The 18,078-nt window shown below is 36.8% G+C and overlaps 1 protein-coding gene across 1 annotated transcript; it reads right to left on the bottom strand.

Annotated features, from left to right (window-relative positions):
• Positions 1–941: 941 nt before the first annotated feature.
• On the bottom strand, positions 942–17,829 carry itgb7 (integrin, beta 7). The gene is made up of 15 exons (XM_062997028.1): positions 17,751–17,829; positions 17,241–17,320; positions 15,344–15,539; positions 14,398–14,568; positions 11,468–11,709; positions 9,968–10,123; positions 8,935–9,030; positions 8,747–8,836; positions 6,252–6,395; positions 4,561–4,751; positions 3,955–4,169; positions 3,211–3,421; positions 2,276–2,457; positions 1,871–2,031; positions 942–1,106 (listed from the first exon to the last, which is right to left on the bottom strand). Exons 1-15 carry the CDS (start codon positions 17,806–17,808, stop codon positions 1,041–1,043), a joined length of 2,259 nt encoding a protein of 752 aa, XP_062853098.1. The 5' UTR covers positions 17,809–17,829; the 3' UTR covers positions 942–1,040.
• Between the last annotated feature and the right edge of the window lie 249 nt (positions 17,830–18,078).

Genomic DNA, 18,078 nt, shown 5'->3' with positions numbered 1-18,078 from the left:
AAATTCCGGCAATGCATAGATTAGGGCAAGGAATTAAAACAATATCTAAGGCTTTAAGTGTTCCTGTGACCAGAATGGCCTTAACAGTAATACATTTCAAAGCTGAGTTTGACCTAATAAGAAATAGTGCAGAGCTACATCTTGTGAAGTGTATTTCACCACTGCATTTTTACCCATGCATTTTCATCACTGCATTTGCGTTGAACTTTCCTTTAAAGAAAACACATTGACGTAACTATAAAAGTGCAAGATTGAATTGACACATTTATTTAACAACAAAAAAACAAAAAATTAAAATAAAAACAGTTTAAAATATTCTAAGTAAAATTACTAATTATTCTTAATATATGTCTAATTTACATACCTGGTTCTATAAAGACACATTTTTTTTACTCCCAGAACAAAAAACAAACCATCAAGCCCAAGGAACTGTTTGTGGATCTCTAAAATCAAACTCTGGCAATGCATAGATTAGGGCACGGATGTAAAAATATTTAAGGCTTTAAGTGTTCCTGTGACCAGAATGGCCTCAACAGTGATACATTTCAAAGCTGAGTTTGACCTAATAAAAAATAGAAGTGCAGAGCTACATCTTATAAAGTGTATTTCACCACTGCATTTGCATTGAACTTTTCTTTAAAGAAAACACATTAAAGTGCAAGACTGGATTGACACATTTAATGAAAAAAATAAAAATACTAACTAGAATATTCAAAGTTAAAATAATACAAGTTAAATAAACAGTTTTAACAACATTAACAATACATATATACATGTATACATGTATAATGATAAATTGAGAGGTTTTAAATATGATGGATATTTACTTATAAACAGCAACAATTATATGATGTGTAAATACAAACTTATTCAAAAATAATGAACTTAAAAATGTATAAAGTTATAAATTTAATTAATTGTTAAATTACAAGGTTACACTTTCTAAACTAAACAATATGTAAAACATTTCTAACATCCAAAGTTTAATACACTAAATATACTCCAGATTCTTCTCTCCAGTTTTGATTCTGAGATCCATTTTAACCATCTTGTGTATGCAAAGGGTTAAGTACTGTGGTTGTGGCACCTTTGTACAGTGGATTGCCCTGCAACAAAGAAAAGGTAAGTTTAAATGTTTAATACTTTAAAAGTATCTTCAGTTAAAATAAATCTAAGCAAATGTGGGCAGGTTAAACAATAGATGGTTTGTTCTATCTTTGTATCGGTTAATGGTGTTTTTGTCAATTAACAGTGTAGCATAGCCTCTATATTTCTTTTTAGTAAATTATTATGAATTATGATTTATTGAAAAATAAATAGGACTAGTCAGATTTTACCATTACACTAATTTGTTACAATGAAAAGGTCTTGAAAGGCCCAAGTACAAAGTACATAGAGCAGTGGTTTCTTTGCCAAGTGGGAAGTTAAACCCCAACCTGTCACATTATGCTGAAGGGAAATTGTTTAGCGTGTCAGATGTCAATCAAGAACAACATGGGTTATGGGTTCAGAGGCTGCCTATAGCTTGACCCTGCATCACAATTAATACATTAAAGCTTGACTTAAAGTCTCTTGGACATAAGTCTTGCAGTAAGATAAAACAAAACCTGTTATTTGGTAGTAGCGCAGCATTAATGGTCAAATTGCTTCCTCATTGCTGCTTCAAATGCTGCTAGCATTATATAATAATATAATAACCTTCCGTACTTAATACTGCTTTCTGTCTATATGTTAATGTTTCAGGTATAAAGCTAATACTCCAATCATTTACAGAAAAGAACTGCTTTAGAAATATTTGACATTTTAGGACTGCCATGGCATACATGCTCCTTATGTACAGTATACTTTAATGTGTGCATAAAAAACCTACATCTCCCCACTGATTCTGCTCCTGTGACTTAAGGAAGCTGTGGTATTCCCGCTGGTAATAGACCTCCAGGAGAATTCTGTAGATGATGATGATGACAATGCCGATCAGAATGATAGCTGACACAGAGGTGCCAATAATTACTTTGGTCCTATCGATTGTTTCTGTGGAACATGCATAAACACAGTGTGTAAGTTTCAGAATAGTTTGCACCATTTCATTTTTTTTTTCCAAATCCTCAGTGCATTTTTCACTGAAATGGTCTGGCTTACAAAACTCTAATACTGAAATATCACTATGTATTGTTCAGGCTTACTGACAAGTGAACTCCTATTTTGACCTATACTGACACTTAGTATAGGATCAGTGCTACCCTAATAGGTTTTTAAAAAAATCTGTCAATCTTACGTGGTAGATCCCCGTACACGATCGAAATGCTTCCATTATCCAAAAGTTTTATATTATAGGTGATGGCTTCATAAGAACAATTAAATGTTTGCTGGCCCTCCAGCTTGGATAGCACAACTGACTCACACTCTGTAGAACAAGTTTCAGAAGGTTTTTTGGAAAAATTGCACTTCATGCAGGACCTAAACACAGCACAGAAATAGTTTACAACTCGGGTGTGAACATACACATATACACAAATACTTCAGTGTTTAGTGTTCTGTGCCTCGACAAAGTATTTAACCCCCTAAACTTTTTTATTTTTTTATTTTTTTTATAATTCACAGTTTTGGATTTCTTACATTTTTTGATTAATTAATTAAATCTTTAATAACATTTGATCTTTGGCGCAACACACAACACTAACTTTCTCACTGTCAACTCCTGGTGGGGTCTGTTTGTCCACAGCAAAAAACGTGGTCAAAAGAGGGGAGGGAGATTTGCTCTCTGTACGCAATACAATTCTGTGTGGGAACACCACACTGGCAGGTCATAAAAAGTGGCCGCAGATCTGACATATGCCAGGGGTGTGGTGCATGTGGTGATCTGGTTCTCTTTGATCAGTTTGGGGGTTGTGCAAATGATAGCAGATTCACAATCAACAATTGGAACTAACCAGTCATGACTGATTCATCACAATGTGCAAATTTAAATGAACCTTAATTACACTAAACACTACTGGCTCAACTAAACAAAAGCACATGCATACTTATAAACTGTTCATATTTAAAGAGATAAAGCTTTGATTAAAATAAGGTCCCTAGTCAATATTTTTTAAATCCAAGAAAAAATTATTATGTAAAGGTAAACACAAATAGTGCCAGGGGTCAAATACTTTTTTCAAAACACTCAGAATATTATCTGAGTATAAATAGAATATTGAAACACATACTTACAGTTTTGTTTTGCATGGATTAGCAAACTGAGAGCAGTCTTCTCCCATGAAGCCTTCGTTGCACACACATCGATTGCACTTACATGTTCCCTGGCCACTGCACCATATCTTTTGCTTAGGTGAACACATACTCATGTCTGTTGGGCATTCACATGCATTGCCAGTGTATTTCTTATTGCAAATGCACCTGCCACATTCACAGTCTCCTTGGTCTGTAAAAATGCATCAACACATCCTCAGTTTTATTTTCCATTTCATTCATATTCCAGCAGCTTTTATTTCATGGCAGGCCTGCTGTATGGTGGCTCCTGAATTACAGCTGACAAATTTCCTCTCATTTTAAAATGACAGTTTTCATCCCTTACATGTACAGTGCCTATAGAAAATGATCAGCCCCAGCCAGATCTTAACCATTGGTCACATTACGCTCTAAAAACTAAATAAAATAAATATATACAGCTAAATGAGTAATAAATGCTTTAACTGATGTCTTGAGATGATCAGGCTAACAAAACCTTTGTAAAAAAGGGTTTTAATTTTATTATGTTTCCCACATTATACTAATATCAATAGTATATAATTTCTCATTTATTCATTCATTAATTTTTATAAATTGAATTTGGCTGTTTTAATGTAATCTTTACATATACGTATATATTTTAATATAGTGTCTGAATACTTGTTTCCTATAAATTAAAGAATTAAGGGATGTAAGGGAAATTACAGTTAATCAGGTGTGACTTACTATTGCAGATCTTGTTGTCATGGCGCAAACAGCTGGCATCGTTACATTGACAGTAATTGCCATTAAACGGGCGGATGCAATGACACTTGCCACACATGCACATTCCGTGGCCGCTGCACACAGAATTGTTGATGTTTTTGCGACAGAGGTTTTGCATGTCATCAGTATTCTCCAGTTTGCACTGACACTGCTGACCCTGGTATCCTTTATTACAGCTGATACACACACAGATTAGTGATCAGAGAACTACAGACAACTTAGAGTCCTTAAAAAGTGCTAAATCATTTACAGCGACTGTTAACATGCTGAGCTGTGTAATCTACTGTTAAATTACTAAGAATTAATCTGAAAGACATATATTCATATCACTATATTGACACAAACACATGAACAAAAACATATTTAAAAAGCAAATTCATAGTGGAAAAAGTTTATATTTACAAAATACTATTAAGTTAAATACAGTTATCTACTCTATCCATCTATCCATTCATCCATCCATCCATTACCATGTTTGCCCATGTCAATACAAGCCACTTTAGTGAATCCAATAATCTTGTGCAACAGACAGAGGGAGCTGCTCACATATGTACTATGGAGCCCTACCTGCAGGCTCCACAAATGAGTGTTCCATTTCCTCCACAGTGTGTTGAATTTTCCTCCTTAGCACCACAGTCGCAGGTACACAAGGTCTCCACAGTGACCTTTAAAAACTCGGTGATGCCCTGCATTCGAAACTCGAACGTCTCAGGCTCTTTCAGACACTTGGATGCATTCAGGAGCACTTCAAACTTTACCTGTAATGTGCAAGTTAAAAATGCAGATTAAAGAAATACAGATCTATGAAAATAGATGTAGCCTTTGCAGCACTGTGGTTATTACCTGTTCCTTTAGGTCAAAAGTTACAAAGGGCCCTCTGATGGACTTGCTGTTTCGAAAACCTTCATACGTTTATAATAAAATTTAAGTCAGATGATTGGATGGAAACTGCTATGCTTTGTGTTTGAGATTGTTGTCTTTTTACAGTGTCCAACAGTGTACAGTGTTTTTTTAATCTAAAAGTTTTTTTTTTTTATTAATGCACAAGTCAACATTGCATAATTCAGAGATTGTAGATTTTTGTTGTGCATCAAATATATTCAATACATATAATTAATTTCAGTATTATTATTATTTTGTATTATTTCAGAAGGGGTATGTCTGCAGTGTTGTTGTAAAATGATCAAACACTATATATTTAAATAGAGCATGATCAAGGAAGTTGGGTTATGTCACACTTTGAGCCTCTGTGTGCTCTGGAGCTCCTGTGCTCCAGTGTGCCACGCCTCCTCTCCTGTGTCTCCAGCCAGCTCCCCTCTCATGATTGGTTCCCTGGACTAATTAGCCCCAGCTGCAGGGTATTTAAGAGAGGAGCTGGGAATGGCTGGTTGGAGATTATTTTTATAGTAACTCTGCATTTTGCCTGCATTCTCTCTGACCTCTCTCTGACCTCTCTCTGACCTCTCTCTGACCTCTCTCTGACCTCTCTCTGACCTCTCTCTGACCTCTCTCTGACCTCTCTCTGACCTCTGTCAGTTTACCGGATCGCTGTCTGTCTGCCTCCCTTCGCTTGGTTTATTTGTTTGTTTGTTTGTTTAATCCTGTTAGCTCTGTTTAGTATGTTTAGTTCTGTTTGGTCTGTTTACCTTGTTTAGCCTTTAGCCCTGTTTTGTCTGTTTCGTCCTGTTTCGTCCTGTTTCGTCCTGTTTCGTCCTGTTTCGTCCGTTAGCCTGTTTAGCATGTTAGCCTGTTTAGTTTGTTTAGTCCAGTTTAGTTTTAGTAACCCTGTTTAGCCTATGTTTAGCCTGTTTAACCTTTGTTAGTCAGCCTTTGCCTTTAGTCCTGTTTAATCTTGTTTAGTCTCGTCTAGTTCTTGTTTAGCTTAGGGTTTAGGTTTCCTGTGTGTTTAGTTTAGCTTTAGTTAGTTTAGCATTTATCTTTGTTGGTATGTTTAACATTTAGCAGTTAGCTTAGCATAGGTTGTGTGTTTGGTTTTGTGTACCCTTGTCTTGTTCTAACCTGTCTTGTCTTGTTATTAAAATTTATCAGTTTATACATCTCTGCATGTGTGTCTGCCCCTCCTGTCCGTCTTAGCCCATAAAGCGTTACAGGTTACTTTACAATCCTTTTACAATCTGTCGAATTGTTCAGTAGACACAGTTACAGACTTCCTGACTTCAGTAATGGCAGGACATCTTGGGTGAGCTTTAACTGCTGTGATTGTTGTATCATTATTAAAGATAAGTAACAAAGCTGACCTTCTCGTCCTTGATGCCACTGCATTCTCCTCTCTGCTGCCACTCAGTAGTGGGTTTCTTATCACCTCTACAGTACGACCTGTACAACACGTTCAGACCTTCTGGTTTATTATGATGCTCCAACACTAGAGTAGAGGATAGGTTCTGTAAACATTAAAGGATTACAACAAGCATATCAGTGATTATTAGCTTGTACTCATGTTACATTCAATTGTTCGACTCACATAATTAAAATATAACCTTAAAATGTTGTTATATTTTACAGTTTACTATTTAGATTTTATTGTTACACAATATATTTGTTATGAAAAATAAAGTTTGACTTGTACTGTAGCTGCATTGATCTTATAAAGTTAAAATAATTAACGCCAACATTTTAGTTTCATGTTAATTTTTGCACTTCAGGTTTTATAGAATAGAACGCATTTATTTGTCATATATACATATACAGGTGTACAGTACAATATCCCATATAATATCACATATCCCAGCTTGTTTGGAAGCTGGGGTCAGAGCGCAGGGTCAACCATTGCTCAGCGCCCCTGGCCCAGACAGGGTTAAGGGCCTTGCCCAAGGGCCCAACAGTGGCTGCATGGCAGAGCTGGGATTTGAACTCTCAACCTTTCAATTGATAGCTCACAGCTCTACCTACTACTGTTATTACTGTAGAAAACTGCAAATTGTTGGAGTTACTTAATAGTTAGAGTACTCGACTAGCCCCATGACTGGTTGCCACTGTTAGACACTGGTTTTTTCTGCAATTCCCCCCTTTTCCCCCTTTTTTATTTAATGTAGCCAATTCGCTGCTGGGGACCCTGATGGGGTCCAAGTAGGTTGCCTAACGCACTCCCTCCAACACGTGCACAGTCCACCAATCCCTTCTGATTCTCCCATACTTTGGTGGATTTGTATGTGAGGTCTGTTTCGCGCACAGAGAGCCATGAGAGCCATGCCCGTTCTCAGTGCTCCTCCACTTCTGTACTGGCGCACTGGGCAACCAGGGTCCTTACACAGCATTAAAGACCCCACTCCTTTTTAGTTCAGTCTTTTCCCACCCAGCAGACTAGAAGCCAATTTTGTCTGCTACAGGCACTTGCTGAATGTGCCTGCTAGGGGGCGCCCAGCCAACCAGTAGCAAAGCTGAGATTCAAACTCTGGGAGTGCTAGCGGAATATCCTGCTGCGCCACCTGGGCACCAACTGTTAGGCTCTTAAGCAATGCTTGGATTTTATCAGGGTCACAATTGTAAGCCAATTTGAATAAATATTTGTCTGCTAAATGTAAACCATTAAACACACATGCAAAGCAAAAAGCAAAACCATCTAAAACCATCAAACTGAGGAAATAAAATTCTGGTCATATGAAATGCTGGGCTACGCTACATATAACCTCATGTGTTCAATCAGCCAAATGAGATGCCATGATGAATAAAACCACTGAAACATTTTGCACTGCAGTGGATTATTTTCGCACTGTGTTGTTACACCCCTGTTTTAATACAATTATTAAAACAAATACAATACAAAACAATACAAAATTAATACAATATTAATATCCAATGTCTCACATATTAAATGTTATTATACTACAAACAAGTAAAAGATACCCTTCAGCACAAATTTGGTTTAAAGACTACTGATTGCTTATGTTGATTGATTTCCTGTGTTTCCTGGTTGTAAGTCAGAGAAAGACCTTTGCTTGATAAACCACAATGTTCACTTAGCTGCGCAGACACAAACATGCTCATTTCTACTTTCAGTTCATTTTTTTAAATGTCTGGTCATGTGGATTTATTCCATTTTTAAGGAAGTGACAAAGCAGTTGTGTAAACCTTTTTTTCTATGATGTATTGATATTTCCACATGCTTTACTTCTGCAGAAATTTTGATTTCAAATTTCAAATTCTGATCATAAAAGTGACTTTATTTTACTTTCTCCACACAAACATTTTTGTTCCAGTTTGGATATACTTGTGTTTCAAATGTGCTCTGGCAACTCCTATTGCTTGCATGACACCCTCACTGACCAAAAGGGGACGCAAGCTAGCACACATTCAAACACGTGATGCCCATTTCTTTAGATTCTTATTGAGAGTTTTTAACACATATGGAGAAACATGCATTGCTTTTTGTAGTCCTTCGACGCCTGTGTGGGTGTCTCAACCAGACAGCAGGAGATGATGTTGCACTGGAAAAACGTGAAACCTCTTATGGCCTTTCCTGCCTGTGACACAGATTGTTGTTTGGAGAACACCCAACCAGGCCGGTGACACCACTGAAAGCTAGAGTCTATGCAGCGGTGGGCTAGCATTTTATATTGCTTTCTTTTTCAAGTGCCCAAAATCTAAGTTGCCTTTACTACAATCAGCTATTAAAATAGTTGCTAAAAAGTCTTTGTAATAGATTTAATAGATCCATGTAAAGCACAACAACAGAGCTCTACATATTTTAAACACACAAAACAAATAAAAACATAATTAAAAACACCTTACTTACCCTGTAAGCTTCAGAGATCAGCTGGACCACATTACTGGAGTCATCCTTTAGCACACCGACCACTGACTGGGGAATGAATGTACTCAGTGCCTACAGTTGTAAATGTAAGTGGGATAAAAATGGATATGAGATTTAACTAAATGAAAATCACAAGGAATTCATTTTTAAATCATTTTAAAAGATCAGACCTGATAGGAGGGAAAGATCTTCTCTGTGACTGCAAATATTAGTTGAATGTTGTTGGCCTGGAGAGCTCTTGAGAGTTGGCCTACTGATGGATAGTCCTGAAACAAACACAATGTGATCCTTTTAGACACAGCCTGATGTTTTGCACAGGCTAAATTTTGATTAAATGACAATGCATTTTAATCATGTATAAATAAAGTGTATGGTGAGTAGGGAAGAAAAAACAACATGTGTTGTGCTACAACAAGCAGCAAACGGCTTCATTGTGCCCTGGTATATATTCTACATTTCTCTATAACTGTACTAGACAGATGAAACACTATTCCTTTAATCATAAGATTCTCTTATTGAGTGTTACAGCAGCTCCAGCACTCAATAAGGTAGAGTAAATAAAATAGGGTAGAAATAAAATACAAATGTAGACTATACTATATAAGGCCAATTACTATTCTACAGTAATACTATATAAGGACAATTACTATTCTACAGTAATACTATACATAATTTGAGTGGTGGTTGTCATTTTGTGTTATCTTGATCAAGAATCTAGGTCAACTGTATCTGCTCATTCTGATACTTTATATATTTATACTGCACCTTTTTGGAAGCACCTGCACTTCTGTTTCAAAATCAACAAAATAAGGTGTTTATTTACCTCTCAATCATGTTTGAATGTGTGAATTCATGTAGCACTGAGGTCTGGATTTGGATGAAACAGAAGTGAGGGTCTAAATGTGTTTTTGATGGTTTTCGGGACTTAGCAGCTTCCTTAAAATCAGTGATGCTTCCTTTAACTTTTTTGCCACCCCTACCTCAAAGTTAATCTAAATGCTGATTAACACTATTACCTAATACATTGCAAATGCCAGCACATTGATGCTATTTGATGCTAGACACAGATACAGTATTTGGTAAATCCTCCATGCAGATGCTATATTGATTTTTACTTTACATAAGGCCAGTTTTCATTGTGTTTTTACACCTGGGTAATCATGTTTTAACAATATTAACTGTGTGTGTAAATGTGATACTCACAAAAGCATTGCCATCATAGAAACCATCTGATTTCAGATGACAATGTCCATCATGTGGCTTAAAGATACCAGCAAGTCGGCCATCCCCAGCCATGTGGAAAGTGTCATCAGACGTGTAGACCAGAATCCGTGTCACATTTTGCCATTTAATTTCTTCCTATATATAAAGAAATAAGATCTTAGTAAGCTGTAGCCTAACACACTAAGTCTACCATTTTTTGAATAGAGGTAGGTTTACATTCATCATTTTATTTTCAGAAAGATTGCAGTTTTACTAAACCAATGAAGTCTAATATTTAGTCATACTAGTCAATTCTGACAAAATAACTCCAGAATTATTGCCCAGTGTTACCCATAATTTTATTCTGACAGATAATTGTTTGCTTTACAGTATGATAAACCATTTATGTTGTTATACAGAAGATTACTTATAATTCAAACTGGTTAGAAAATATGTGATACTCATAACAATACTTGTGTTCTTTTAAACTCATGTTGTTATACTAATTTCAGAGTCATGTCGATTTTAAATGCAGTGCTGTTTAAGAGGAAGAAGGTCAAATAAGGTCATTTATTATTGCTTTTTAGCCTTGCTGTTCATTCAGAGATCTTTCCGGACTCTCTTAATTTTTTAGATGGTGAAATCCCCCATTCTATACAAATTCTATGCAATTTTTCATAAAAAATTCTTAAACTGGTTAAAATATTGGCAAAATCAACCCTAGTCCTTGCTTGGAAATGACAAGCATTTTACTAATTCTATTTTTAAACTTCTAATTCTATTTTTAAATATCATTACCTGTTACCTATTCACCTGTTTACCTATTAAACGTTTCAAAAGAGGTGTTTTTTTATTATTCCACCAACTTACATTGCCCCTGTTTCAACTGTTTGGAATGTTTTGTAGGTATTAAATATTTACACAAATCTGTAAAGTTGATTAAAAATACACAATTTTTTATTTGTGCTATTTTACATAATTAACTATAAAGACAGTTTACAAATCAATGCTTTCTGGTTTTTTATTTGCATTTTACCTACTGTTAAAATTTTTTGCATTGGGTCTATAGTTCAGCCATCCTGTAATGACGGTCAAGTCTCTGTTTCTTTGAAAATAACAATATACATATTCTGGACAAACTTTAATATTGTATTATTCCCTTGCAGAGGTGTTAAAGTATTTTCTATAGTCAGTAATTTCTGTTTATAGAGCAGTAAAGATATGGGCTTTTGCCATTATTTAGTAAAGCCAATAATCTGGTCTATTTACAGTAAATGGTGCTGTAATATTTATGTAAACTGTATTTTCACAAGTCATTCTTTTAACATAGCAAACATAATTTTTTAGTTTATTAACTGGTTACTGATTACTATTAAACTGAGTCCAATATTTAAACTATTATTTATCTATTGTCATACCGTTCTTTACATCTAATTTTTTTCTCTTACAAATTAGCATAGCATTGACAGTTCATAGCATCTGTCCCAGCATGATCTTCACCTGGCACACGGCAGCCTGCATGATGGCATCTAGACCAGCTTCAGGTGAGTCCAGATTACCAGAGATTTTCTGCGTGCTGACTTTTCTCTTAAACTCATTGGCTTTGTCCGTGAGTGGAAGAACATTCCGGAAAGTAAAGGCAGGCTGGCAGGTGTCGAAGCGGGTGGGGCAGGGGTTTTGTCGCCTGGACCTAACTTGGCTTACGTAGGGTAATTTCTCTTTGTCAACAAATGAGCCAAAACCTGAAAAACATGGCACAAAGGGAAAGATTTATGCATGTCAATAAAGGGTAAAACAGACTGTTGATATTTCAGGGCTATACTAGCAGAAGGATTTCCCTCATTCATTTATACCTTACAGCAGCCATTTACCTTCTATGTGTTTTTAGGAAGTGGAAGCAAAACAGCATGACTATAGGAAACCAATGGTGATAGGTCGTCCATATAAATACATAACACAAAAGCTAATGCTACTAGCGCTAGCATGTGCAGGATGCTTTATTAGCTGCCTTAGCTACACATCCTGTTGCCAAGCTGTTAAGAATAAAAAAGTAACATAAATTGTATCAATACGTAGACAGGATTATATTTTTGTTCAACCTAGTATGAAGCATTTTCTGTTTACTCTGCAATGAGAATTTATTATTACGGTGTAGAACTTGCACAGAACATGTGGCTTGGCATGGTCTTACTGAAACAAACAGCTTTTGTGGTTTAATTGGATTTGTACATAATTGTTGTTCATAGATGTTGTGTGTAAATCTGACGTGGATAAATGCACTGTTAAAACACAACCATAACAGCAAAAACAAACCAAAAGTGGATGTACAGTGTATCACAAAAGTGAGTACACCCCTCACATTTCTGCAAATATTTCATTATATCTTTTCATGGGACAACACTATAGACATGAAACTTGGATATAACTTAGAGTAGTCAGTGTACAGCTTGTATAGCAGTGTAGATTTACTGTCTTCTGATAATAACTCAACACACAGCCATTAATGTCTAAATGGCTGGCAACATAAGTGAGTACACCCCACAGTGAACATGTCCAAATTGTGCCCAAAGTGTCAATATTTTGTGTGACCACCATTATTATCCAGCACTGCCTTAACCCTCCTGGGCATGGAATTCACCAGAGCTGCACAGGTTGCTACTGGAATCCTCTTCCACTCCTCCATGATGACATCACGGAGCTGGTGGATGTTAGACACCTTGAACTCCTCCACCTTCCACTTGAGGATGCGCCACAGGTGCTCAATTGGTTTTAGTCCATCACCTTTACCTTTAGCTTCCTCAGCAAGGCAGTTGTCATCTTGGAGGTTGTGTTTGGGGTCGTTATCCTGTTGGAAAACTGCCATGAGGCCCAGTTTTCGAAGGGAGGGGATCATGCTCTGTTTCAGAATGTCACAGTACATGTTGGAATTCATGTTTCCCTCAATGAACTGCAGCTCCCCAGTGCCAGCAACACTCATGCAGCACAAGACCATGATGCTACCACCACCATGCTTGACTGTAGGCAAGATACAGTTGTCTTGATACTTCTCACCAGGGCGCCGCCACACATGCTGGACACCATCTGAGCCAAACAAGTTTATCTTGGTCTCGTCAGACCACAGGGCATTCCAGTAATCCATGTTCTTGGACTGCTTGTTTTCAGCAAACTGTTTGCTGGCTTTCTTGTGCGTCAGCTTCCTTTTGGGATGACGACCATGCAGACCGAGTTGATGCAGTGTGCGGCGTATGGTCTGAGCACTGACAGGCTGACCTCCCACGTCTTCAACCTCTGCAGCAATGCTGGCAGCACTCATGTGTCTATTTTTTAAAGCCAACCTCTGGATATGACGCCGAACACGTGGACTCAACTTCTTTGGTCGACCCTGGCAAGGCCTGTTCCGAGTGGAACCTGTCCTGGAAAACCGCTGTATGACCTTGGCCACCATGCTGTAGCTCAGTTTCAGGGTGTTAGCAATCTTCTTATAGCTCAGGCCATCTTTGTGGAGAGCAACAATTCTATTTCTCACATCCTCAGAGAGTTCTTTGCCATGAGGTGCCATGTTGAATATCCAGTGGCCAGTATGAGAGAATTGTACCCAAAACACCAAATTTAACAGCCCTGCTCCCCATTTACACCTGGGACCTTGACACATGACACCAGGGAGGGACAACGACACATTTGGGCACAATTTGGACATGTTCACTGTGGGGTGTACTCACTTATGTTGCCAGCTATTTAGACATTAATGGCTGTGTGTTGAGTTATTTTCAGAAGACAGTAAATCTACACTGCTATACAAGCTGTACACTGACTACTCTAAGTTATATCCAAGTTTCATGTCTATAGTGTTGTCCCATGAAAAGATATAATGAAATATTTGCAGAAATGTGAGGGGTGTACTCACTTTTGTGATACACTGTATATGTGTTAGAAATTAATTAGTGTTAACTTTTTATGGCAAACACGTCACACCACTGCTTAATTGTCTGTTATACAGTACAGTGTAAGTAACTTATGTTAGCATAACAATTGTTAACTGTCAAATAAACTTTACATTCATCATCCTACCACAAAATACATTATTTTTTGTTTCCCACAGCTTTGCCAAAATCTACTATAACAAGCAAAGCAGAATAGATAACGCAGCACTGTGTGTTTGTCACGTTTACATTGATGCCATCAGCTAGCTCAATTCTGTGGTTCTTGTACAGAAAGCACAGTTAAAACAAACCAACACTTCAGCTTCTGTAGTGACAACCCAAACTGTCTAATTTTATCATTTTTGTTGTGGAATCCAGTTATAATGCTTTTTCATAGAGACTGCATCAGATAATAAACAGATTTAGCACTCCAAACTGAAGTACATAGCCAGATTATTTTAGGGTACACATGTAACTAACTGTGATCTTATAAGTCTTTAGTAGCCTCACCAATCCGGACAGTCTGGGAGTCCTCTTGCAGCTTTTTTAAAATCTCCTCGCCAAGGTTCTTAATCTTTTCTAAATCATCCTTCATAGAGTAGCTTAGGTCCATCAGGTAGTACAGGTCAATGGGGTAACCTTCAGCTCTCTTGAATTCCACATTAAACTTATGTGGCACACCTGTATTCAAAATGCAGAAGAAAGATTTACTAAAGAAACAATAAATAAAAAAACATTAGAATTTACTGTCAGATCTTTCATTTTTCTTTCTCTCTCTTTCTCTAAATATTTGTTTAAATGAATGCTGCCAAGTACATCCATGGTTATCAGGAAAACATGCAGCCTCCCTACTAGACAGCTAAAGATGGAGTTTCACCTTCCAGTATGACAATGACACACCGCCAAAAAAAAAAAAACAATGGCTTAAGGATGAGAAAGTGAATGTCCTTCAGTGGCCAGAGCCCTGACATAAATCCAATACAACATCTGTGGACTGAGTTGAAGAGAACAGTGCATTGCTGGTCACCACAAAATTTAAGTCAACTTGAACAATTCTGCAAGGAAGAATGAGTAATTATTGGTGTGCAAAGCTGGTAGGGACAAACAGACCGATAGCTGTAATTAAAGGGCAGTGATAGCTCAGTGGTTAAGATACTGGATTAGTAACCACAAGGTTGCCGGTTCAAGCCTTACCACCACCACTGTTGGGCCCCTGAGCAAGGTCCTTAACCCTCAATTGCTCAAAAACTGTATTCAGTCATAACTGTAAGTCGCTTTGGATAAAAGCGTCTGCTAAATGCTGAAAATGTAAATGAAAATGTAAATGTTAAAGCCTAAGGTGGATCTAGAAAATACTAAATCAGGGAACTGATCACCTTTCCAACCCTGTTATTCTGGTTTCTCATTTTTAAAACTACATTTTCATAACAGTTTGCTAAATATATTTAGAGCTCACCAACTCTGAGCTTGACTTTGATGCCTTGTGGTTTGAGTTGGACCACATTGTTCTTGTTGCTGTTAAATCCGTTGTCCTTAATACTGATGGTGTCTGCTTGGGGGTCAATTACATTGATTCTGTTACAATTCCTCGTCTTTAGTGATTCAGCAGAGTCACATCTGCGTTCAGCCGACTCTCCTAACTTGAGGAAATCCTATAGTGCAGAGAAATTTAATTAGGATATATTTAAAACTGCATTTCCCAGTATAAATAGGTGAAAAGAATAAAAAATTGCAACAGTTTAAAACAAGTAAGCTGTGTTGTGAAATGTGGACTACACCTGTGTATAGAGAAAGTCTGACAGAAAGGATGCAAATGGACAAGATTGGTGCTTTCTTTATGCACAGGGGATCAAATATACAAGCTCTAGGTGTGACAAAGTGTTACTTTAGATCATATGATATTTGTGTGGTGGACTGTTTACATCACTGCAGTGACACTAACATAGTAATGACATGACAGCGTGTGTCATTCTGCTATGAGTGTATCAGGTTCAGCAGTGTTGTAATATACAAAGCCCATTTCTGGAGAAGTGGGACATTTTATAAAATGCAGTAAAAACAAGACTCAGTAATTTGTTCGTTCTCTTAAACTTTCATTTAAGTGACATAAATAGTAAACTAAAAAGTTGAGACAGAGGTAAAACTAGAGTAGAAGAGTAAAATAAGTGTAGAAGAGTAAAATATTCAAGTTACAGTGTTGGGAAACATTCCACAATAAGCAGGTGATAAGCAGGTAAACCGCCAACATCTACCAAACATCTACCATCTACCAACATCTACCAAACATCTACCATCTACCATTTACCAACATCTACCAAACATCTACCAACATCTACCAAAAGGCAGTGGATATGTGCACTGTGCTCAGAAGAGTACATGTTTTAGCTTGTTTTCAGAGAAAAGAGTGTCAAGTTCAAAAAACATCCACACATTTGTTTGCAAAGGGTGTAACAGCCAACATCTGTCACAGCTATCATTGCCAGTGCTCTTTATTTTATAAGCATAAATTAATTTTCAGCCACAGTTGGTGAACCAGTAGGCCACTGTAACTAGTTTGTTTGCCCTTTTAGTTTGTTTAGACCCTGTTAGTGTGGCTGGAGTGTGCTATGTGCCGATCCATTGCAGGGTACAAAACAAAACACTGGCTCACATGCACTTAAATATATTTATCCTTATACTTCAAAGCACTGTATGTCTTTATCTCCAAGTCATTTGGTGTAATACAGTATAACACAATAGTTTATGTCACTACGACTGAATTCATATCTGACTACTTCCTGTTAGTGTAAAACCTCATCTTTCTAAAAGGCAGAAGTCAGATCGTAGCCCTTAGCTATTCAGTTCTGCTTTTAGGCCTCTAGATAAGGTGAGGTAAATAAAAAAAATTAAAGTGAGTCATTAAATATACCTCATACCGTATATGTACATTAAAGGATTTGCATTTGCAAATTGTATTGTATTTATAGTTTTAAAACCAACCAAGTTTAACACTTTTAAAAGCTACCATACACTTTATGTTGCAAAGATGCAACAATTAAATGAGATCTAATTCTACACGCTGAAAAATGTAGGTTACCACATGTATGTAGACCAAAAAAGAAGGAAACTGTTGCACTACAAAATAAGGTCACCTCAGTTTCAGTTCATATTCCCCTGCTTCTCTTTACTGTCTTTTTATTACTGAGTTTTACATGTGCTGTAGACGTGGTGAACCTTACCTAAGCAGGCCACAGAATTTATTCATTTACTAATTTAATAATACATATATAAATAAATACACCACAAAATCCAAACTAGTATTATTAAAACATTTTAAATGAATCTTTCCAGTTTTAAAAAAAAGAGTAACTTACCTTCTGCTTGCACCAGGCACACCCAGGACTCCTCAAACAATTAGAACATGTTGGCTGTGGCTGGCAAACTGGTGCTTGTGCTAAAATACATACACAAAATTCAGTCTGTTTTACTAGTTGCTGCTATATTTTATTGCAGACAGGGTTTCCTCTATTATTTATCAGTCACCTGAACAGCTGTGACACACACAAGCAACCTAAACACATGATGCTAGCCACAATTGCTTATTATGACATTTCATTACCCTCCTGGAGAAGAGTACCCTAGTTCCCTTAATATACCAAAAATTAGCTGATGTTGCTTCTGATCAAAAGGATTTTCATGTCATGATACTTTATCACTTCCAATTAAAAGGCACTTTCAGTAAGTAGTGCCAGCTATCTAATAATAACATAACAAATGTGATATACTGTATAGATGATCCTATAAATTAATGATATATGCCATTAAAAGCAAAGCTACATTATTTAAATTTCCATATTTTATGTATGGTACACAAAACCCATTACCTGCAGTGCACTTCTGCCCCAGCAAATGAAGAACAAGCAGTGCTAGAACAAACCTCATGACCTGAAAGGAAGATCAGAAAGTTAATTGTAATTATGTATTCCTTTGAATTGAATATGTTACTGATTTTAACAGAATATCTTCTTTGTCAACCTAAACATTCTGTTCACATTGGGGGCAAAGCCTCTTTATAGCACATGTGGAATGATGCCTGGTATTGTTTTGCTGAAATAACAATGGACTTTGAGGAAAAAAGACATCGCGTTGATGGCAGCTTATGTCACCGTAGAATTCCAGTATACACCTCTGCATCCTTCACACATATACACG

The sequence above is a fragment of the Trichomycterus rosablanca genome, chromosome 6, assembly GCF_030014385.1.
Source record: "Trichomycterus rosablanca isolate fTriRos1 chromosome 6, fTriRos1.hap1, whole genome shotgun sequence".
In the NCBI taxonomy this organism is placed as follows: Eukaryota; Metazoa; Chordata; class Actinopteri; order Siluriformes; family Trichomycteridae; genus Trichomycterus; species Trichomycterus rosablanca.
Note: the sequence above shows the minus strand (reverse complement) of the source record. Positions and strands in the feature narration are given on the sequence as shown.

Coding starts and splice junctions, on each gene's coding strand:
- itgb7 (XM_062997028.1), bottom strand. CDS start 17,808: ATGAGGTTTGTTCTAGCACTGCTTGTTCTTCATTTGCTGGGGCAGAAG. Junction 10,124..11,467: donor TGCAGGCTGCCGTGTGCCAG/GTGAAGATCATG, acceptor CTTTATATATAG/GAAGAAATTAAATGGCAAAA. Junction 8,837..8,934: donor AGATCTTTCCCTCCTATCAG/GTCTGATCTTTT, acceptor TTACAACTGTAG/GCACTGAGTACATTCATTCC.